General features: G+C 37.5%; 1 protein-coding gene across 1 annotated transcript in view; it reads right to left on the bottom strand.

Moving 5' to 3' along the window:
* Positions 1-22515, bottom strand: part of HSD17B12 (hydroxysteroid 17-beta dehydrogenase 12) — a 155290-nt gene that overhangs the window by 78080 nt on the left and 54695 nt on the right. The window contains exons 2-3 of the mRNA XM_034646567.1: positions 21712-21758; positions 20366-20441 (exon numbers count right to left, since the gene is read on the bottom strand). Of these exons, the coding sequence (XP_034502458.1) occupies positions 20366-20441; positions 21712-21758 (123 nt within the window). The remainder of the gene's footprint in view (positions 1-20365; positions 20442-21711; positions 21759-22515) is intronic.

Raw genomic sequence — 22515 nt, 5'->3', positions numbered from 1 at the left:
TTCTTGCCTCACTCCAGCCTACCTGATTCATTTCCATAGCTGTCTGGTCTCTATAAGCATATACATTTCTGACCAGAAATCTAAACTGATCCCTTTCAGCCTATGCCCTGCGTACAATATAAAGACAGTAAAGATGGGCTCATAGCAAAATTTAGTTTTTGAAAATATTAAATGTTAAACTTAAAAAAAATAAAAGGAAGAAGAGCAAAAAATGTACTTCCCATGCCATTTTTTAAAGTCAAAGCGGAATAAGCTGAAGAATCCAATGCAGACATCAAAAAGAAACATTTTGTAGGCAGCATATAACAACAAAAGTTTGAGATTTAAATTTATTCCTTCCAAGAGGATGAAAAACTTACACCGAACTATGGATTTTGGGGGTCATAGTGATATGTCAACATAGGTTCGTCAGTTGGAATGAAGGTACCACTCAGGATTTTGATAGTAAGGGACGCTGTGTGTATATGGACAGTCTCTGTATCTTCCACTCAATTTTGCTATGAACCTAAAAGTGCTCTAAGAAATAAAGTTTACTTTTAAAAATAAATAAACTGAAATATTTTAAAAATCAAGTAGGACAAAAATTTATCCTCAAAATATTCTTTAAAATTTTTTAAAACATCTTCAAAATGGCTTGAAAGTATTTTCTTTCTCCCAAAATCATTCATAAGAATCTGGCAACTTAAAATTCAGTCACAAAAAAAGATCAGAAACAGTAGATATTCTCACAATGCTCATTCCATTCAAGAAAAAGGAACCATTCCTATGGATTGAGTCTCCATTCATACAGGATCACAAGCTAGTATGTAGGATATTTTACTTGCTTTCAAAACTGTATTAATATCCCTAAAAGTCTGCACCACAATACTTGATTTCCTTCATCTACCATAAGCAGCTGCATTGTATAAAAGTCCCAGAGGCAAGCTGCTATGTAAAATGATGACTGACGTAGTATTAAGCCCTTATAGAAATCATCGTGTAGTTGTGCCAGGAGAAAATTAATAACACTTTAGCACTGAGTGTGAAAGGATGATGGAAAGAAGACAAAGCCGGGGCGCCTGGGTGGCACAGCAGTTAAGCGCCTGCCTTCGGCTCAGGGCGTGATCCCAGCGTTCTGGGATTGAGCCTCACGTCAGGCTCCTCCGCTGGGAGCCTGCTCCTTCCTCTCCCACTCCCCCTGCTTGCGTTCCCTCTCTCGCTGGCTGTCTCTATCTCTGTCAAATATAAATAAAATCTTTAAAAAAAAAAAAAAAGAAGACAAAGCCAAAGAAATAACAAAAATATCTTAATTCATGATTTGATTATGATGGTACAGTTAACTAATATAAAGACACATCTGTTCTCACGTTTTCAAGAATGAACTTTTAAGAGGAAACGGGTGGGGGACGCCTGGGTGGCTCAGTCGGTTGAGCGTCTGCCTTCGGCTCAGGTCATGATCCCAGTGTCCTGGGATCGAGTCCCACATCAGGCTCCTTGCTTGGCGGGGAGCCTGCTTCTCCCTCTGCCTGCAGCTCACCCTGCTTGTGTTCTCTCTCTCTCTGACAGATAAATAAATAAAATCCTTTAAAAAAACAAAAAAACCCCGAAAACGGGTAGAGGGGGATCTTACAACTGCTTATTTTCCATTTAATGCAATAATTTGCAGCATATTTAGGCTCCATCATCCCTAACGTGATCTTTAAAATGTACTTTACATCTCCTCATTAGTAACCACTCACCACTTGGAACCATGCCCACGGAGGGCGAACTTCCAGGTAAACTGACTTATAAAATCTTTGCAGGTTAAAAAATTTAAAAGCAGTTAAGTTAAAAGGTTAGATATTCCACTTTCAAACTATAGATATGTTTAGGTTTAAAATTCATAAAGCATACCAAGAGCTAAGACATAAAAATCAAAACCTTGGTATGGACGATTAAAACTGCAGCCGTGTGGTCTATCACCTGTTTGACCATAGTTATGGGGGTAAAATAGTGACAAGCATCCACAAATACTCTTGAATGCTTTGGCTCAGTATGGCTCTTTAATATAGTCCTCAAATTCTCTCCTTTATGCCTTTATGCAAATTCTCTCCTTTATGACTTTATGCCTTTGTTGCCTGTGGTAGCACCTTTCTCAGATTCTTCCCCAGACCTTTCCCCAAGGTGGGTTTGACTAGACCGCATGTGACCCTGCCTTGAATTAGGACTTAATTTGTATACCTTATTTGCATATGTGGGATTTCTTCTCTTTTTTTTTTTATCATGCACTCTCCTTACGTGTTTTTTGTTTTGTTTGTGAGGTGGCAGTCCACAGAAGGACTTAAGGTCTAGGTGCTAATTCCAAGTCTGCTACTGTATTTACAACATTATCTTAAGAATTGTATTTGATTAGAAACAGCAACGTTTTATGTATGACAAAGAGACTATCAGTATGTCTCAAGAATATAAGTCCTCTTATAGGTACAGATCCAAAAGAAATAGTAAAAAACGGGAAACAACCCAAATGTCCATCAACAATGGAATAGATAACTAAATTGTAGTATATTCACAAAGGATGAAAATAAATGAACTACAGTTTTTGCTATTATCAGTAATGTTACTGGGAACAATCCTGGGCATGTCTTTGGAGCACATGTGAACGCATTTCTGCTGCATCTATACATTATATGCTAAAGAAGCCAAAACTCAAAAGAATACATAGTATATTACACAATGTATATAAAAACCAAAGAAGTAAAAATTAATGATAGTATTAGAAACTAATTAATATTAGATAATGTTAGAAATTCAATTAAAATTAAAATGAAGAAGCTCAGGGGAGGAAAGGAGGAGCAGAAATTGGGAGGGAGCATGTGATTCCCGGAATTCTGTGATGGCTTCCTAACCTATATGTGTGTAGCTTTCTTACATCCTGAGTTTATATTGTTTTTAGTATTAACATTTACAGATATGTTTCTGTTAGGAGACAAAAGCAAAATTAATGGAGAATATTTATAAAGTGTAAGTATACCATACAAGAACAACTATTTCATTGACAGTGACACAAATGAAATAGAATTTCTCCCTAGATGCGCTTAGAAAGATTATAAAGGATAACAGAAGTCACAAACTGAAATGTCCTTGGGGCCAAGCATGTTACTCAAGTTCATGAAGAGAGCCTAATAAAAGTATATGCGATGCACTGTGTGAGCAGGGACAGGCTGGGACAAACTTGACAGGGCAGGCCCCACCTAAAGGGCAACTGGTTCTCAATGCCAACGGATTGCTGCTCTACAGGAATGCCAGGCCCATGGTTAACAGATCATTTGGATTTTCAAAAGAAGACATAAATTAAGATTTATGTGATTAAGTGAAATGTGCTGATCTTTAAAACAAAAATCAGGCCAAAAAAAAAACCTGGCTAAAGGGTATCTGTTAGAGACATCAGAGGAGAGCAATGCTGTGGGAACAAGTCCTTAGGGAACCAGTAAGAGATTGGTAATCAAGATACCAGCAAAAGGTTGGTTCCTAGAGAAGATGATATTTCTTTCTGTGAGGAGGATGAAAAGGCTAGGTACATGGAGACACATGCTGAGTGAAACAGGTCCTTTGTTAGGACACAATAAGGACTGAACAAGAAGGTGTGGGGAGTTATCTATAGCAATGGTTCTCAAACTTCACTGCAATAGGTCTTTTTATCAAAAGGATGCAAAACTCAATGTACAAAACTGATCAAAGAAGAGTGGCCAACACTGTAACAGTAGGAAAGCTGGGGTCCCACCGATGAGGGTGTCGTCTACCTTGCTAGTGGTCCAACAACCAGCCTCACAAACCAGTCCTAAAAGACACACAAAGGATGAATAAAGGCTTTCCAGAATTTTCTGCTGCTTTGTTATTGGTATATAGAATGCAATAGGTGTTGGCGAGGATGTGGAGAAAGGGGAACCCTCTTACACTGCTGGTGGGAATGCAAACTGGTGCAGCCACTCTGGAGAACAGTATGGAGGTTCCTCAAAATATTAAAAATGAAACTACTCTATGATCCAGCAACTGCACTTCTAGGTATTTGCCCAAAGGATACAAAAATACAAATTTGAAAAGACACATGCACCATGATGTTTACAGCAGTATTATCAACAATAGCCAAACCATGGAGGGAGCCAAAGTGTTCATCAATGGATGAATGGATAAAGAAGATGTGACATACACACACACATACACAGGAATATTATTCAGCCATTAAAAAGAAGGAAACCTTGCCATTTACAATGACATGGATGGTGCCAGAGTGTATTATGCTTAGTGAAATAAGTCAGAGAGAGACAAATACCATATAATCTCACTCATATGTGGAATTTAAGAAAGAAAACAGATAACTACATGGGAAGGGGGAAAAGAAAAAAAGGGAGAGAGGGAAACAAGCCATAAGAGACTCTTAACAGAGAACAAGCTGAGAGTTGATGGAGGGATGTGGGTAGGGGGTGGGCTAGATAGTATTATGGAGGGCACTTGTTATGATGAGCACTGGGTGTTGTATGTAAGTGATGAATCATTCAATATTACTCCAGAAACCAACAGTGCACTGCATGTTAACTACCTAAAATTTAAATTTAAAAAATGGGCAGAGGACCTGAATAGATATTTTTCTAAAGAAGACATACAGATGGCCAACAGACACATGGTAAGATGCTCAGCATCACTAATCATCAGGGAAATGCAAATCAAAACCACAATGAGATACTACCTTATACCTGTCAGAATAGCTAGAATCAAAAGGACAAGAAATAACAAGTGTTTGCAAGGATATGGAGAAAAAGGAACCCTTGTGTACTGTTAGTGGGAATGTAAAAAGGCTCAGCCACTGTAGAAAACAATATGAAGGTTCCTCAAAAAATTAAAAATAGAACTACCCTATGATCCAGTAATTATAGTTCTGGGTATTTACCCAATGAATATGAAACACTAATTCAAAAGGATACATGCACCCCTATGTTTATTGCAGCATTATTTACAATAGCCAAGATATGGAAGCAACTTAAGAGTTCAACAAAAGGGGCGCCTAGGTGGCTCAGTCAGGCCTTCGGGTCTGGTCATGATCCCAGGGTCCTGGGATCGAGCCCTGCGTCAGGCTCTCTGCTCAGCGTGGAGCCTGCTTCTCCCTCTCCCACTCTCCCTGCTTGTGTTCCCTCTCTCACTATCTGTCAAATAAATAAATAAAATCTTAAAAAAAAAAAAGAGTTCATCAAAAGATGAATAGATAAAGAAGATGTGGTGTACACACACACACTGAATATTATATAGCCATAAAAAGGTATGAAATCTTGCCACTGGCAACAACATCGATGGACTTAAGAATATTATACTAAATGAAATAAGTCAGAGTGAGAAAGACAAGTACTATGTAATTTCACTCATATGTGGAATCTAAAAAAATAAAGCAAAGGAATAAACAAACAAAAAGTAGAATCAATCTTATAGAGAACAAACTGATGGTTGCCAGAGGGAAGGGTCATGGGTGGATGGACAAATGAGTGAAGGCAAGTGGGAGACACAGGCTTCCAGTTATGAAATGAATAAATCATGGGAATAAAGGTACAGCATAGGGAAAATAGTCCATGACACTGTACTAGTCTTGTATGGTGACAGAAGGAGGCTACACTTGTGGTAAGCATATCATAATGTATAGAGATATGAATCACTGTTTCACACCCGAAACTAATATAACATTGGATGTCAACTATACTTAAAAGTTATTCAAAAAAATTTTTTAAAGTGAAAAGGAATATATAGAGCCATTTTAATAAAAATGCTCACATATCCTAAAATTAATCCAATGATAATAACTGTAATGGGTAACTGCGTTCAAACACAGTCACGATGCAAGTTCAGTTTAGTTTGTTTTTTAAACTCTTAATGCTATGTAACTGTGATATTATGTTTTGGTGGACATTTACCTCCCCCAGAATGATCACTTAGTTCCCCAGCTACAATATTTAAAGCACAGATTAAGAGCAGAGGAGTAATGGAGAACATAGCACAAGAAGCTGAAGACTCTGCCCACTTCAGTCATTAACTAGATAGGACTTGGTTTCTCAGACTTAGTTTCCACATTTAAAAAGTGAGGGGTTTAGTCAATCAGTAGTTCCTAAACAGAATGACTTTTAAAATTATGTGGGGTACGTCTACTAAACTACACATACCTAAATAGGATTCTACTAAGTTGTCCCAAAAAATGAATATACTTACATTTTGTGGTTTAGTATTTTTATCAGTTATTGAAGAGTGATTACATTTTAGATTTTACACATCACTACAGCATTAAACAGAATGGAAACACAATGAAAGCTGATTTGACATGAACATTATTACTATTAGCTATTGTCATTAGATATTAATTCTATTAGTTTTTCTTAACAGTGAAGGAATAAAATAATTCAAACTTTATGAAATTTCTTGTCGATTTTAATGGACTCATCTTCCCTTTCATTTTAGTATTGGATATAGCAGCACTAGGTCATTTAAATTAGTACTTTGTAGTTAGAGATTTATAGTTAAAAAGGAGCATGCAACATAAACTCTGCATTTAAGAAGTAATGGTACAACAAGACTACTAAAACGGTGGATAATTGACAAGAAAATATATAACTTTATTTGGTGGAAAAATCAAGTTAAAGTGAACCTTTTCCATCAAACTTTCAAAGTACTTTCTTTCCATGATGAAAAGGGAAGCAATCCCTACATAAAAGTACTGAAGAACTTTATAAATACATCCAAAGAATATGCCTTTCTACGAATTCTTTTATAGTTTAAGTCCGTACCCCAAATTACAATTATCCACTTAGAATAACAACTAATAATTTTAAAGTGGGAGGAGAAACACCAATCATCTACTTAAATGGGACTCATTTCAGAACACCTTGGTCCCACATTTCCTCAACTAAGAAAAGTTTTTTTTTACTTAAAAGTTACTGAGCCATCAATAATCCAATTGGAAAGCCCACTTGCTGTTTTAAAGAAACCATGCAAACATAAGCAAATGTTTTAATTAAGAGGTATAGCTAGTGTCTGGCCATGGTGCGGTACACTCCCACACGCCTAATGCCAGCTATGTAGAACAGCAACATTCAAGCAGCTGCCTTAATTGGAGATGCAGATCAACACATGCTAATTTGGCTGGGCCAACTAATTGGTAGGTAGGCTACATTTCTAACAAAATATCCACCCATATTACAGATGTTGTTCTCTGAAGAGTAAACGATTGGTAACAAACAGTAATGAAGTCGCAATAAGGTACACTTGGTGAATGCTTAGTTGGACACTTTACAACAGGATCCCACATTATCTTAGAAAACCACTTGTGCCAAAATTGGAACATAAACTAAATTTCAAAAGTGTCTTTCTGTGCAAGATTAAGAATACTAAAATGTTTCACAAGAGCTCTTCAGTCACCAAAATAACACTTGGGAAGTGGACCCATCCCCCTTAACCATACCAGCCCCAGGGCAAATATGCAAAAAGATTTTGTCCTGTTTGTTCTTTAAAGCCTAATGCAGGGACATGTGGCTGGCTCAGTTGGTTAAGCATCTGCCTTCGGCTCAGGTCATGATCCCAGGGTCCTGGGATCAAGTACTGCATCAGCCTCCTTGCTCAGCCGGGAGCCTGCTTCTCCCTTTGCCTGCCGCTCCCCCTGCTTATGCTCTCTCTCTCTGACAAATAAATAAAATATAAAAAAAAAAAAGCCTAATGCAAACCAAACATTTATAGACATGTGCAAAGATAATAATTATATTTACCAGGAAATCTATAAGGGTAAAAAGGAGGGGGTATGGGTTTCTTCTGTTTCCAGCCATGATGGTATAACAGAGACTAGATTTATTCCATTGCCTTAAACTGAAAAAAACTGGACAAAATACATGAAACAATTGTTTTCAGTCAGTGCAAGATAAAACAGTTCAGGACAGTCATAGCCACAAGAAGGGAAACAAATGAGGGGAGCCCTACAGCTGTCCTAACTTATTGCCTACAGATTTTTTAGACTGGAATGAAGAGAGAGGAACTCAAATAGAGATCAGCAGTTCCCCTGAGTTGAAGAAACAGACTTGAGCATGGGGGGAAGACAGAGCCCCTAGACCAGACAGTGGACAGAGAGAGCATGAGCGAGACTAACAACAAGAAAAACAAGGATAAAACAAGAGCAAGAGCACACTATACGCAGTAATCCTCCCTTATTCACAGTACTGCTTTCCAAGGCTTCAGTTGGCCACAATCAGCTATGGTCTGGAAACGGATGGTTCTCCTTCTGATGAATCATCAGCAGGTCAACAGTAGCCCAATGCTAGGTCACAATACCTATGTCATTCATCTCATCATGTAGGCATTTCATCATCTCAGACCATCACAAGAAGGGTGAGTACAGTACAATGAGCTATTCTGAGAGACTAACATTCATATAATTTTTATTACAGTATATTGCAATTACTCTATTTTACTATTTTCGTTGTTAATCTCTTACTGAGCCTAACTTATAAACTTTATCATAAGTATGGATATACGAAAAAAACATAGTATGTACAGGGCTCAGTACTATCCACAGTTTCAGGCATCCATGGCGGGGTGGGGGCGGGAGGGTCTTGGAACATATTCCCCACAGATAAGGGCTGCTGTATGTTCAAAAAAGTAGAAGGCGAACATTTTTAAAAGAGATAAGGGGGATACAAAAATGACCTAAAATTTTATTTTGAGAGAAAAATAAAAAGTCTGGATTAAAAAAAAACACACATACTAACAGGATTAATGGCAGATTATACACTAGAGAAAAAAATATTAGTGACTGTGAAGGCACAGCAATAGACACTCTCTAAAATGAAACACAAAGAGACCCCTCCCACCAAAAGAAAAGGAAAGACAACATCAGTAAGTTGAGAGACAACTTTAATCCATTTAATATATGTATAACCAGAATCCTAAAAAGAGAGTGAAGCATAGAAAAAATATTTGATGGCCCCAATTTTCCCAATACAATGAAAATTATAAGTACATAAATTTAAGCTCAATCAACTCCAAATAGGAGAAACATGAAGAAAAGTACACCAAGGGACAGAGTACTCAAATTCCTTAAAATCAGTGATAAAAATATAAATATTAAAAGTAACCGGAGGAAAAAAAAAAGTGACTTATACAAGGTGGTATAAAAAAAAAAAAAGATAGGAAAGACAGCAGACTTCTTGTCAAAAACACTACAGGCCAGAACACAATGAAGCAAAGTAAAGTACTGAAAGGGGAAGAAAGAATCTGTCATCCGAAAATTTATACCCAGAGAAAATACATTCAAAACAACGTTTTCATTCAGACTTACAAAAAGAATTGATCACCAGCAGACCAGCATGATGAGAGATATAAAAGGAAATCTTTCACACAGGAAAGAAAAAGTAAGATTCTTGACTGAATTATGTATCCATAAAAAGGAATGAAGAGCATCAGAAATAATAATGTGTGTAAATAATGAAGACTTTAAAAAATAAAAATAAATTTAATTCTCTTTAAAATATTATTGACTATTTATGCCAAAAATAATGTTATAGAATTCATAACATATATAGAAATAAATAAAACAGCGGGGAATGGGAGTATACTGTCGTCAGGTTCTTGCGCTTTACATCAAGTAGTAGTAGCCCGTGACAAGCTAAACACCACAAAATCTAAAGCAATCAGTAAAAACAAAGAAAAAAGATGTATAGCCAATAGCCAAGGAAGGAAATAATATAGAATGATTAAAAACATATTATTAATCCAAACATAGGCAGAAAAAAAACAAGTGAGCAAAGAACAGATGAGATGAACAGAAAACAGAGCAAATGGGGAGATCTTAACCCAATCCTATCAACAATAACATTAAGTGTAAATGGTCTGAGAACCCCAATTAAAAGGCAGAGGTCATCAGATTGAATTTTTTACAAATCTATGCTGTCTACAAGAAACCCACTTTAAATTTAAAGCACATATAGGTTAAAAGTAAAGACAGAAAAAATTTATACCATGCTAACACTAACCAAAGAAAGATAAACAAAGCTGATTTCAGTGCAAAGAATATTACTAAGAATAAAGGTCATTTCATAATGATAAAGGAATGAATTCATCAAGAGAACGTAATGCCCTTAAATGTTAATGCATCTAATAACAAAAAAACAGACCCAAAGAAACAGACAAACCCATAATTATAGTTAGAAATTTCAACTTCCCCCCCGCCCCCAGTAACTGATAAGAACAAGTAGAAAAATCAATGAAGATACAAGAGACTTGAACAATACCTTCAACCAACTATTTTATATTTTAAAAAACCTCTTCTGAGTGGCTTATAGAGACTAATCAGTGCTCCCTTAAATCTGAGAAGAGAAAATTCAAGAATGACCAGACAAGGACAAAACTTCTAATGCTTTAAAATGTGCTGGAAATTTCAGAAAAATCATTCTCACAGAAATGGACAGCTCAAGCAGCAACAGTATAAAATTCAAACAGACATTTGGCTAGCAACTAATAGTTATTTTTAAATGTACTAATAAACTTTTAAAGTATTTTTAATAATTGGTAAATAAACAAAGAATTATTTAAGAATACAAGATATACATAAAGTCCTAATTAAGGTAAAACATTGGCCAAATTAGAACTGGTTTGACCATTTTAATTTTACAAGTGGCTATATGTCTTCTTTCTGATCATATCACACTCTGAAATATAATGCCATTGTAACATTCCATTCTTTGAACTTCTATATTTTCCACATAGGTTTTATCAGTTAGCTATATTATCACTGCTTCCACAAACTATTTTAAGTTATGACACCTGGTGTCTTTATGAAAGGATCGGCTCTTCTAACTTCAGACAATGCTGCAAATCACTGATGTTAATTACTCTTCTTGTCCTCTGTGTAAAATTTGCAAATGTCATCTCTCGGACAAACTTGGTATCAATAATGACTGTATTGCTCTGCACTGTCAACTTAAATATAACTTCTATGATTCTTAATTGACCCTAAGATACTGTACGAATATCAAAGTGAGTTAAAGAAGGAGGCATCTTAAAGAAAACCCTGACTGGGACGGCAAAGTCACTGTGATAGGTGAATCTTCTTACAGTGTAATAATGGGACATAAAGTTAATACATTTTAAGCTTCAGTTGAAAGTGTTAACTTATCTAAATATATGTATAAGTAAGTGTATAAAATATATTAAAATCAACAAAGAAAGCTTATGAATTAAATAGTTTGAAACCAGTTGATGAGAAGAAACTTGATCTTTGATAATATAGCCTTCCCTTAATGAGAAAGCTGTAAAAAAATTATTCTGTACCTTCAGTATCCAGCCTGGCCAACAAAGGTTCCTTATCTCCCCAAAACACTCTCACTTTCTAACAGCCTGTTAACTTTTTAAGCTTTTCTGTTGACTTTTGTCATGCCCTTGAATCATTTTTTAACAAAAGTTTCTCGTTTCTAAAAAAGCTGGATTTCCTAATAATTGTTGTTTCTTGAGGCTATGCTTTATTTTAATTACTGTCACTTAAACCGCGACTCCAATCATTTCTTGTCTTGGGCACCTGAGACTTTAGTTTATATTTTGCTATAACCACTAGTCTCCTGGCAACTCTTTATGCTACTGCTTTCACAAATTCGGGCCACAATATTAAAAATAATAAAACTGATTAAGACAGACGTTATACCCATGGGGCGCCTGGGTGGCACAGCGGTTAAGCGTCTGCCTTTGGCTCAGGGCATGATCCCAGAGTCCCTGGGATCAAGCCCCGCATTGGGCTCCTCCGCTATGAGCCTGCTTCTTCCTCTCCCGCTCCCCCTGTCTGTGTTCCCTCTCTCGCTGGCTGTCTCTATCTCTGTCGAATAAATAAATAAATAAAATCTTTAAAAAAAAAAAAAAAAAGACAGACGTTATACCCAAACTATCACTGGTATTTCCCCCAGACGGCCACTAGGTAGCACTACTGAGCAGAGAGGCTATTAGGAAAAAACTAGATATGTTGTATATTCTCTGTATCTTTAATTAGCTCAACTCTCTTATGAGCTGCCCTGTTTATCAAGTCCGTAACATGGGTAGAGCCAAAGTGTGACTAATCATAAACATCATCCAACATGTGTATACTTTTCAGGATGGACAGAAACATATTCATGCTCCTGTGCGCGGCCTGGCACACGACTATGAACAAAATGATACCTAAGATTACAGTTAATTGGTGGCAATCTTAAAACACACTTTATAGAAATCCCTGGAGCTTTATCAATGCTTTTAGTGTCCACCATAAGGCCCATGCCCTAAGACAAATCACTGACTAAATCATTAATTAGCTCTATACAATACCAGAATAGGGTATTCTATTCTGACACTGATAATTACTGTAATAAGTGACCCAGAGACCATCAGTCTTATTAACAGGTGGTTTCCACTTTTCTTCCAAGCTTGCCAAAAGCTGGAGGCCCATAAGCTAGAGGTCAGAAAACTGAGTCTTTAGGAAGAACACCCAAAGAATAATTGCCTCAGTAGATGGAGGTCTGTTTCACTACTCTTGACTGTCACTGATGCTGTAAAGAATCAACTCCTGTGTCAGACTTCCTTCCCAGTGTAACCTGACACTGCCACCAAGCTAAGACTATGGCACAGATTATACCAGGAAACTGAGTCAGTATCTATAAGACTCTTTAATGCTTTCAACCCAAACCCAATAGGACAAGAATTAATTCTGCAACTGAATGAGATCAATGAAGGAAATTTAACAGTGGTTTTGAGAAAACACTTTTCTTTCTTCTTAATTTTTTACTCCCCCATCCCCTTTGTGGCTGGCTGTCCTTGAGCAAGCTGGAACGAGGAAGCACTCTTTGAATGGTATGTTGCCCCAACTGATCCCCTGGAAATCGAGAAAAAATATTCCCTGAAAAACCTTAATATAGCTTATAAACTGTGGTGGATTATATTTTCCAGATCCAGGTTTCATTTTCCAAAAATACCTCCCCTCCCACACACTCCTTTCCAATGTTACCATGTCACTCCTCCATCAAGAGGTGGAGTCTTCCTCTCACCTTGAATCTGGGCAGGCTCGTGTCTGCTTTGACCAACAGAATATGGGAAAGTAACGCTATATGAGTTCTGAGAGTAGGTCACAAAAAAGGCCATCAGCTTATGCTTCGTTGTCTTGCACCGTTCACTGTGAGGGATGACAGTTACCCTGGGAGGAGTCCAACTACCCTGATCTGGCCATGCTAGAGAGGCTATGCATAGGCACTCCGGCCAACAGTCCCAGCTGAGTCCAGCTTTCCGGTCATTCCTGACCACGGCACCAGCCCTGTGACAGAAATCATCTTAAATCTTTTGAACCAGCCTCTCCACCAGCTGAGCATCACAGTTGAGGAACTAAGTAATGCCATGAGAAGCAAAAGAATTGTCCCCCGAGTCCTGGTGAAACTCCTGATCAGCAGAATTTTTGAGCCCCTAAAATGGTTATTACTTCACATTGAGAAGTTTGGGATAGTTGTTATGCAGCAACAGCAACGGGAACGTAAGATATTAAATTGTTTAGGTAAATTTAAAGATGGAAACTGTATAAAAAATACAACCCATATTGATTGGCCTTGTCCGCAAAACTAATCAGAATGATGGTCAGATGGTATACATGTCCTTACTGAGCTTTTTCACCTTACATGGCAATGTAATTATTTGCATAGACTCAATAAGAATCTATCCTTCCTCCTACCAGGATATAATGAGATAAAACAAATTTGTAACCATGACCGTGCCAGAAATGTTTCATTTAATGGTAAATCTCATTTAATTAGGCATGACAAGCCCACTAGTAAGGAACAATAATTACACTCCAATATGCAGAAACAATGCTTCAAAGAAACTATCCTGGCACCTGCTCCATGGCCTGCGGGATCTCGGTCTCATAAGTAGTGCAGAATGTCACTTTCTGGAAGCACTGACAAATCTGGGGATCTTGGAGTAAGAGGATACCTCTACAATCATAGGCGCCACAGGCAAAACCAGGAGAGGCAAACCATCTGGGTTTTGGTTCCTGGTGGTTCCTTACCTTAGAATATGTGAACTTTAAGTAATGACAGAAGTGACAGAAAAACATATAAGACTCTAGGGGCTGCATGAGGTTAACTCTGGGATCCTAACATCATGCGGTTCCAGTTTCATTAAACATGAAAATGAAAAGGTTCACTAATACCCGGTTGTCCTTATGTAAATGAAACAAGCTAAATATAACAAGGCATCACATTAATGATATTGAGAGTGCATCAGATAATTGTCAAACAAACTTATTTGGTCAAATCTAAACCTAACTATACAGATTTGATCAGAGGTAAGGTTTGAAAAAGTGAAACTGATTTTTTTTTTTTAACCTAACCCTATTCCTCTGTGAATTACAGACCAGTAAGACTTACATTTCTAAAGGCTTTACATTTCAAGAGACCATGGATTTACAGGGCCATCCCAAAGCTTTACACCCTGAGATAATTAGCAAAAAGACAGAAACACCCTGGTTTTTTTTTTTAATTTATTTAAGATTTATTTAAGCAATCTCTACGCCCAACATGGGCTTAGACTCAAGACCCAGAGATCAAGAGTCAGGTGCTCTTCTGACTAAGCCAAACATCCCTTGTTTTTTTTAATCAAAGACAGAAATGTGTGTTTTTTAAAATCAAAGCTGATTAAAGTGAATGCAATCAGAATCACCAACTGGCATCACAAATATGAACTGTAAATATCACCATCTCTATATTCCGTGAGCCAATACGTTGTTCTAAAAGCTAGTCTTTGGATTGTGCTTTTTGCAAGTAAAAACTTAGCTCAGAGTTCAAAAATTATCTGGGAGTTTTTTCCCTTGACAAATCAAAATCGACAAAAATACTGAATATATTAATAATCCTGGCTAACAAAGATAATAAAATAAGCTTATTATATATGTCTTGACTATCAGCTTGTATTAATTCAACAAGTGACAGGTATCCTTACAAAGAAGCGAAAATTCATCAAAGCAGTCGGTCCCAAGAAGGCACTTATCCATCGTTGGCAAAACATTTAGTTCCCCACTAAATTATATATAATCTTTTAAAAATTTTCCTGAAGAACTTTGATAAGTAGGTTGTCCTCCACACTCACAAGAAAGTGCTTCCAAAGAAAAAGAATCCCCAAGTTTACATAACAACAGTGGAGAGTCAGAAGGTGATAGGGGCCCAGAAGAGTCCCTGTTTTTTCTCAATTGGCATGTGGTTCTTTTTCAATCCCCTCCTTTCTTCTTTTCTTCTTTTAGTCACCTAGGAAAGGAGGGATGAGTTTAACCTCCTGGAGTGAATGTAAGAGCTGGACTAGAAAAGATAAGATGGCCTAAAGTAACTTGCCTGACTTATGTTTCTTGACTAAAGTCTGACTGATACAGAAATTGGTATCAAGAGTGGGATCCCCAAGAACAGACCTCAGAGGTCTTTGGTATTGGTTTAACTTGATCCATAATGCAGTTGCATCACCATTAATCAAATTAATGCTGGCTACTTAGATTATAATGAAGTATCCACTGAAGAGGTGCCTTAAGGGACCAAGGGGCTGTCACATTTGTGTTGGGCAGAAATGATGAATACAAAGATTGTGGTAGGGCATGGCTTCTTCAGAATGCACTGGAACACTGACAGAAAGAAAATGACAACCTTGGGTCTTTAAACTTTCAGCTCCCATTTATGAATAGAGAACCAGAGAACTTCTATGGCAGCCCTAATAAAAACCTTTATGTTTTACAGCCACAGGGCTCACCTTGCTAGCATCAGATTTAACCATGGCAGGTACAGCACGACAGTGTGGAAGCTCAACTCCACAGACTCACCAGGTCTCATGTATGAAAGTGAAAACACTAAATGAGACTTGGGATCGGGATATCTGGGTGGACTCAACTGAAGTCAAGGATCTTGAACTCCGAAGCTATCCTGAGGCTCCCTCGCCAGTGCAAAGAGAAATATCCTGCTCTCCTGTGTTGGAAGAGATTAGCTTCCCCTGGACTGAAGAACCTGTATAACCTCATGATGACTCTAAGGGCAGTTTCCTTGCAAGAGAATTCCTCTTCTCCTCAAGACCCAACGAGACCATCCCTTACTGCTACTGATAACAGGGTAAGATCACAGCATTCTTTGAGGAACAAGTATAAAGTCAGATCCATAAAGTGATAACTGACACACAAAAATAATTGCAAAAGCTTGCCAATTTGTATTGGTAGATACCTAGGAAATCCGTGTGAGAATGATTCTAAGAGTGTTAGACCAAGGAAAACATAATACTATACCAGACTGGGATATTTTTAAAAATATGAATCACTTACCAGAGACTGAAGACTTAAATGTTAGCTTACACAACTGGAAGGGGCTCTAAGAGTTAACTTGGTTGGCTCACTGCAACATGGACTCCATGACGGTCCTCCATTTAGTAAGCTGGGAGGCCACCACTTCCCTGGCATAATGCAGAGGCAGGGATTCAAAGGCTTAAGAAAACAGGAATGCTGGAGTGGCTTCATCACGTGCAACCTGCACACGCAACCCCTCCACCACTACACCCCCTAAGAGAGCCCAGGGCATACTCTCGTCACCTAAGGCGCCAGCTGCATAACTGGAGTGCTATTATACGAGCAAGAGGTTATTGGTCTGGCCCTTTAACGCTNAACCTGCACACGCAACCCCTCCACCACTACACCCCCTAAGAGAGCCCAGGGCATACTCTCGTCACCTAAGGCACCAGCTGCATAACTGGAGTGCTATTATACGAGCAAGAGGTTATTGGTCTGGCCCTTTAACGCTCTGTCAGTCATCAAATTCACCACACTGCTACAAAATGAGAACCTCTCCGTGTTCTCTCCTTGTTTGTTTCTTTCATGGCACTATTACAAACTGCAATTATTCATTCTATTTGTCTGATATGCTTCGGTTTTGGGGGTTTTTTTTTGCTTTTTTACCTATTTTTTTTCTGTCTCCTCCGCTAGCGTGTGAGTTCCATGAAAGCAAGGGGTGCCTCTGTCATGCTCACCACTGTACGCTGACTCTAGCACCGGACCTGGTGCACAGGCATTCAATAAAGACGTGTTGAAGGTATAAACAGAGTTAGTCTGTCTTTGTCAACATTAAATTCTGGCCCTTCCTTCTCCTGGAATAGAAATGTTCATGAAAACACTATCCTGCCAAAGAGATGATTTACGTCTGAGCTGAAACCCTGTACAGGTGTATTGTATTTCTTCAGCTTAGCACTGACGACCTGGTCTGCTGATACCACCTTTCTCATTAAGTTTATATGATGCTCAGGAAAACATAATAAAGGTCAATTCAGTGCGTCACCATCTGTCCCTTCATGAAAATGTTTGAACAGGATCCTGTCTTTATCGAGAACTGCATCTCTCCCCACAGTCACATGTCACCTCATATCACAAGTTAATAAATTCTCAAATATCATTAAAGTATACTTCTGGCTCGTTGAGCAATTTTTTATACAGGCTGGAGCACTTCCTAAAAGACTATCATGAGGTAGCTTTTACTTGTCTCGGGATCAAGTACATGGTGGATTTGCTCAGATTGCAGCATTTCAAAATTCAACACTCCATTTCATCAAAGGTTCTATTTTTCACCTATGAAACTTTACCTCCAGCAACTAGTAAATGCTTTCATTAACAGCCAATTTTATCTACGTGTGCATAGACACAACATTTTTATCACCGTAAGAGTTAATTATACACATGAGCACGAGTAACTAAGAAAGAAACAGTGTTAAGATCCAGGTAATATGTGAAGTTCAATTACTATCGAAGTTAACTGCTTCAGGCCATTAGTGCCATCACTTAATTCAAATTCACACCTTACCTTAGCCAAACTGCAAAATACTGTGTGTCTTGGACCTTTCAAAACTTGAAAGTTAAAATCCTTAAATGCCAAAAAAGATTTGGCATACTTAATATTAGTATCTATAAAGATTTGTTTTTTACATAAAGATGAAGTGCATTTATATGTAATCTGTCTAGCTGGACCAGTTATAGTCTGGAAAGAAACAATAACAAAAATATATACCTCGCAAGGATGTTTGAAAGATAAAAGAGGATAATACATGTGAGGGAATAAATAAATAATAAAGCACCATATAAATGTTAATAGTAGGTAGTAATGTTAATAATAAAATATAGTACGTGGTACGCCTTCAACTTACACAATGTTATACACCAATTATATCTCAATTAATCTGAAAAAAAATACAGTAGAAATCCTCTCTCATCTGAAAGAATTGGAGCAGTTTGTTAGTTGGCTACTCATTGAAGTTAAAGCGGGAATCCTAGAAAATGATAAATACACATTGTAACCATTTTATTTAAATAAATCTTGCATGAATGTGATTCATTCACCAATCCTCTGGGGAGGACCCCTGCCTTACATCTGAGTTTAGATCTGCTAACTGGTACTCCAGACTTTCCTGTCTCACCCACACCCATAATACACCATTTATGACTGCAGTTTCAGTTATTTTAGAGTGCAGCAAAAATTTCAACACATATGAAAAATCGGAGAGCAAATTTCTTACTTTTTATCATTTTTTCCAATTATTTTACTTTATCTGTTCATCGCCAATTTGACAACTGATTTCTGAAAGAACTCGCTTTTGTCACTTTTTTCAGAGCATTCAAGTTAGTTTTCATAGAAATAACTCCCCCTTTTTACACAAATCTTGCACCAGTGTGTGGAATAAATAATAAATGCACTCGGCATAAGTTTGGGAACAAACACAGCTGACTCTTAAAGCAAGTAAGTTGGGGTGTGGGGGTAAAAGCGCAAAAGAGTCACACTGAGAAGCCGACTGGCCAAGAACCGTCAGCACCCTGGGAACAGCCATCCGGATGTTCTACCAAGGAAATGGACAGCACTGCTTTATCCATCTGATTGGTTAATTAGACATGAGTTAAGAATCTTTGGGGGTGCCTGGGTGGCTCAGTCCTTAAGCTTCTGCCTTCGGCTCAGGGCGTGATCCTGGCGTTCTGGGATCGAGCCCCACGCCAGGCTTCTCTGCTGGGAGCCTGCTTCTTCCTCTCCCACTCCCCCTGCTTGTGTTCCCTCGCTCGCTGGTTGTCTCTCTCCGTCAAATAAATAAATAAATAAAACCTTTAAAAAAAAAAAAGAATCTTTGCTATATAGTAATTCAGGTCTCAAGCATAGCTAAGAAGAAAACTGCTTCAAAAGATTCCCTCTCATATGTATATAGACTGCCTCCTGTATTTTTCTTCAATTACATATGATATACATTTAGAGGCAATGATGTCAAGAGTTAAAAAANTTTTTCCAATTATTTTACTTTATCTGTTCATCGCCAATTTGACAACTGATTTCTGAAAGAACTCGCTTTTGTCACTTTTTTCAGAGCATTCAAGTTAGTTTTCATAGAAATAACTCCCCCTTTTTACACAAATCTTGCACCAGTGTGTGGAATATTAAATAATAAATGCACTCAGCATAAGTTTGGGAACAAACACAGCTGACTCTTAAAGCAAGTAAGTTGGGGTGTGGGGGTAAAAGCGCAAAAGCGTCACACTGAGAAGCCGACTGGCCAAGAACCGTCAGCACCCTGGGAACAGCCATCCGGATGTTCTACCAAGGAAATGGACAGCACTGCTTTATCCATCTGATTGGTTAATTAGACATGAGTTAAGAATCTTTGGGGGTGCCTGGGTGGCTCAGTCCTTAAGCTTCTGCCTTCGGCTCAGGGCGTGATCCTGGCGTTCTGGGATCGAGCCCCACGCCAGGCTTCTCTGCTGGGAGCCTGCTTCTTCCTCTCCCACTCCCCCTGCTTGTGTTCCCTCGCTCGCTGGTTGTCTCTCTCCGTCAAATAAATAAATAAATAAAACCTTTAAAAAAAAAAAAGAATCTTTGCTATATAGTAATTCAGGTCTCAAGCATAGCTAAGAAGAAAACTGCTTCAAAAGATTCCCTCTCATATGTATATAGACTGCCTCCTGTATTTTTCTTCAATTACATATGATATACATTTAGAGGCAATGATGTCAAGAGTTAAAAAAAAATGCAAGAATATTGAAATAAAGGCAACAGAAAAGGAACTCAGATGTTGAAGTAGAACATGATAAAATAACCAGAGAATCCAACTCCTAACAACAACTGAGTCAGGAAAAGACATTTTAAGGAAATTTGAACAGTCCCATATTAATTTGAAAAAAAACTGATGACCCATTTTAAAGCATCCCTTTTACCAACATAAGAAAGCAGCTTTCTGAACTATAAATAAATATGTCAGTGCTAGATACCTACTTGAAAACATTCAACTTAGATTAGCTGTAACCCTTTTGTAAATATGAAAGAAGAGGGTGTGTGGAAAAACTTACTTATTTCACTGGAAACTTGACTCAGTTTATCCTGTGATCTGCTGATAAGGACAACCTTCATTCCATGTTTTGCTAACTGAAACAATAAAAAACACCAAGCAGTTAATCACACCTATACATTTCATTAAAAAATAAAAATCAGATATATTCTCATTTTAAGAAAAACTGGTAATATGATAAACCCAACGAAAAAACCAATAAACCTAAGTTGTCATGAATGGGCAATCCAAAATGAAGACTTACAAAAGGATTCCCCCAAAGGGCTATCTTTCTGAATCAAGCTAGTATATAAATGTCAAAGGGTTTTAGAAGGTGTAAAACTTACTTTTCATTTTGTACCCATCTACACAACTTTAGTTTTTAAAATCGTAAGTATTGGCGCATCTGGGTGGCATAGCTGGTCAAGTGTCTGACTCTCGGTTTCAGCTCAGGTCGTGATCTTAGAGTCATGAGATCGAGCCCTGCATGCAGAGCCTGCTTCAGATTCTCTCTTCTTCTCCCTCTGTCCCTTCCACTCATGCTCGCCCTCTCTCTAAAATAATCTTTTATAAATAAATAAATAAATAAATAAATAAATAAATAAATAAATAAAATCCTGTGTAGTATCTATAACTTCTATAATTTAAAAGTCAGCTTTAAAAAAGATTTTATTTTGGACTGGATACATGAAGACTAAAAGACTGGCAATGAAGGAAGATTTAAAAAGATCCCATTAGTGATTGGGAATAACTAATGAGAAACCCAGTGGATCTGCCAGGATCGTCATCACAATTGGGCAGTATCATAAGCTGTGGTGCCTCAATGGACCCAGAGGGCAGGGAAGCTTGCCTTAAGAGAGTACTACCAACATCCTGCTTTGTACAATGGCCCTCAGACTACCATGGTCCCTATCCTTTCATGATCCTACAGAGAACTTGAACCCTTTGCCCATGTCTGTCAATATCTTTTTGTCAAATTATAGTCTTCCTTATAAAAGGAGGATACCATGGACTAGCCTGGAAATATTACTATTCCATAATAATACAGCCATCTTTTGGAAAATAGTTCAAAACAACTGACTTTAAAACTAAGGACTGTCCATAATTACACAATATAAAATAAAACTATGCTACATTTTCCCCAAATCCAACTTACTGGAATAGAAAGTATTATACTCATTTTTGCACAAAAATTTATTTTAAAATAGTCTTTGAGCAAGCGCAGTGTTTCTGATTAGAAATAAAGCATATCTATTGTACTATATAACACTGTATTTGTTTTTAACTTCAAAAATCAAAGCAACTATAAGACATCATCCTGTATTTGTTCTTTTATTTTTATACCCAAAGGTCTTGAAAATTACCTACCTCTTCTGCATATGATTTTCCAATTCCATCAGTACTACCTGTGACAACTGAGAAAAGAAAAAACAGTTTAGGTTAAGAACTACAATGAAGAACCAATCACAGTTAGGACCCACCAGTTATACACCAGACGACCCGTGTAATACTTTGATGTAAAAGTGAAGCAACACTAGTGATTCAAATATAAGACGGAATACCCACCACAGTGGCTAAAATTTAAAAGACTGCAATACTTACTTGACAAGGTTGTGGAGAAACTAGAACTATCTACATTGCTGGTGGCACTGTAAATTGACATAATCATTTTGAAAAAAAAAGCTATTCGGCATTATGTCCAGAACTAAACATATGCCTACCCTGTGACCTAGCAATTCCCAAGAGGTATGAACACATAATGTCTACCAAAAGAATGTCCGTGGTAGCTTTATTTATGCATATTCGGTAAACATGCCCAAACACGTATCTACAACAGAATAAGTAAACGAAGGTATATTCATATAATGGAATAATACTAAATAGCAGTAAAAAAAGAACTACTGATATGTTCAAAACATGGACAAATCTCCCAGACATCATGCTGAGTGAAAAAAGCCTCACATAAAAGCATACAAGCTGTTATGATTCCATTTATGAAGGCCAAAAAAAAAAAAAGGTAAAACTAATCTATGAGGACAGAAATCGGAATATTGATTACCTCTGGATGAGGGGGTAAATGACAAGGAAGGGACATTAAGGGACCTCTGCGGTAGAGGATGTATATCCTGTTATCTTGATTTGGGTACAGAAGTGCATAAGAATTTACTTTAA

This window comes from Ailuropoda melanoleuca, chromosome 16, assembly GCF_002007445.2.
Source record: "Ailuropoda melanoleuca isolate Jingjing chromosome 16, ASM200744v2, whole genome shotgun sequence".
Taxonomy (NCBI): Eukaryota; Metazoa; Chordata; class Mammalia; order Carnivora; family Ursidae; genus Ailuropoda; species Ailuropoda melanoleuca.
This window is presented reverse-complemented; position numbering and strand designations above follow the sequence as displayed.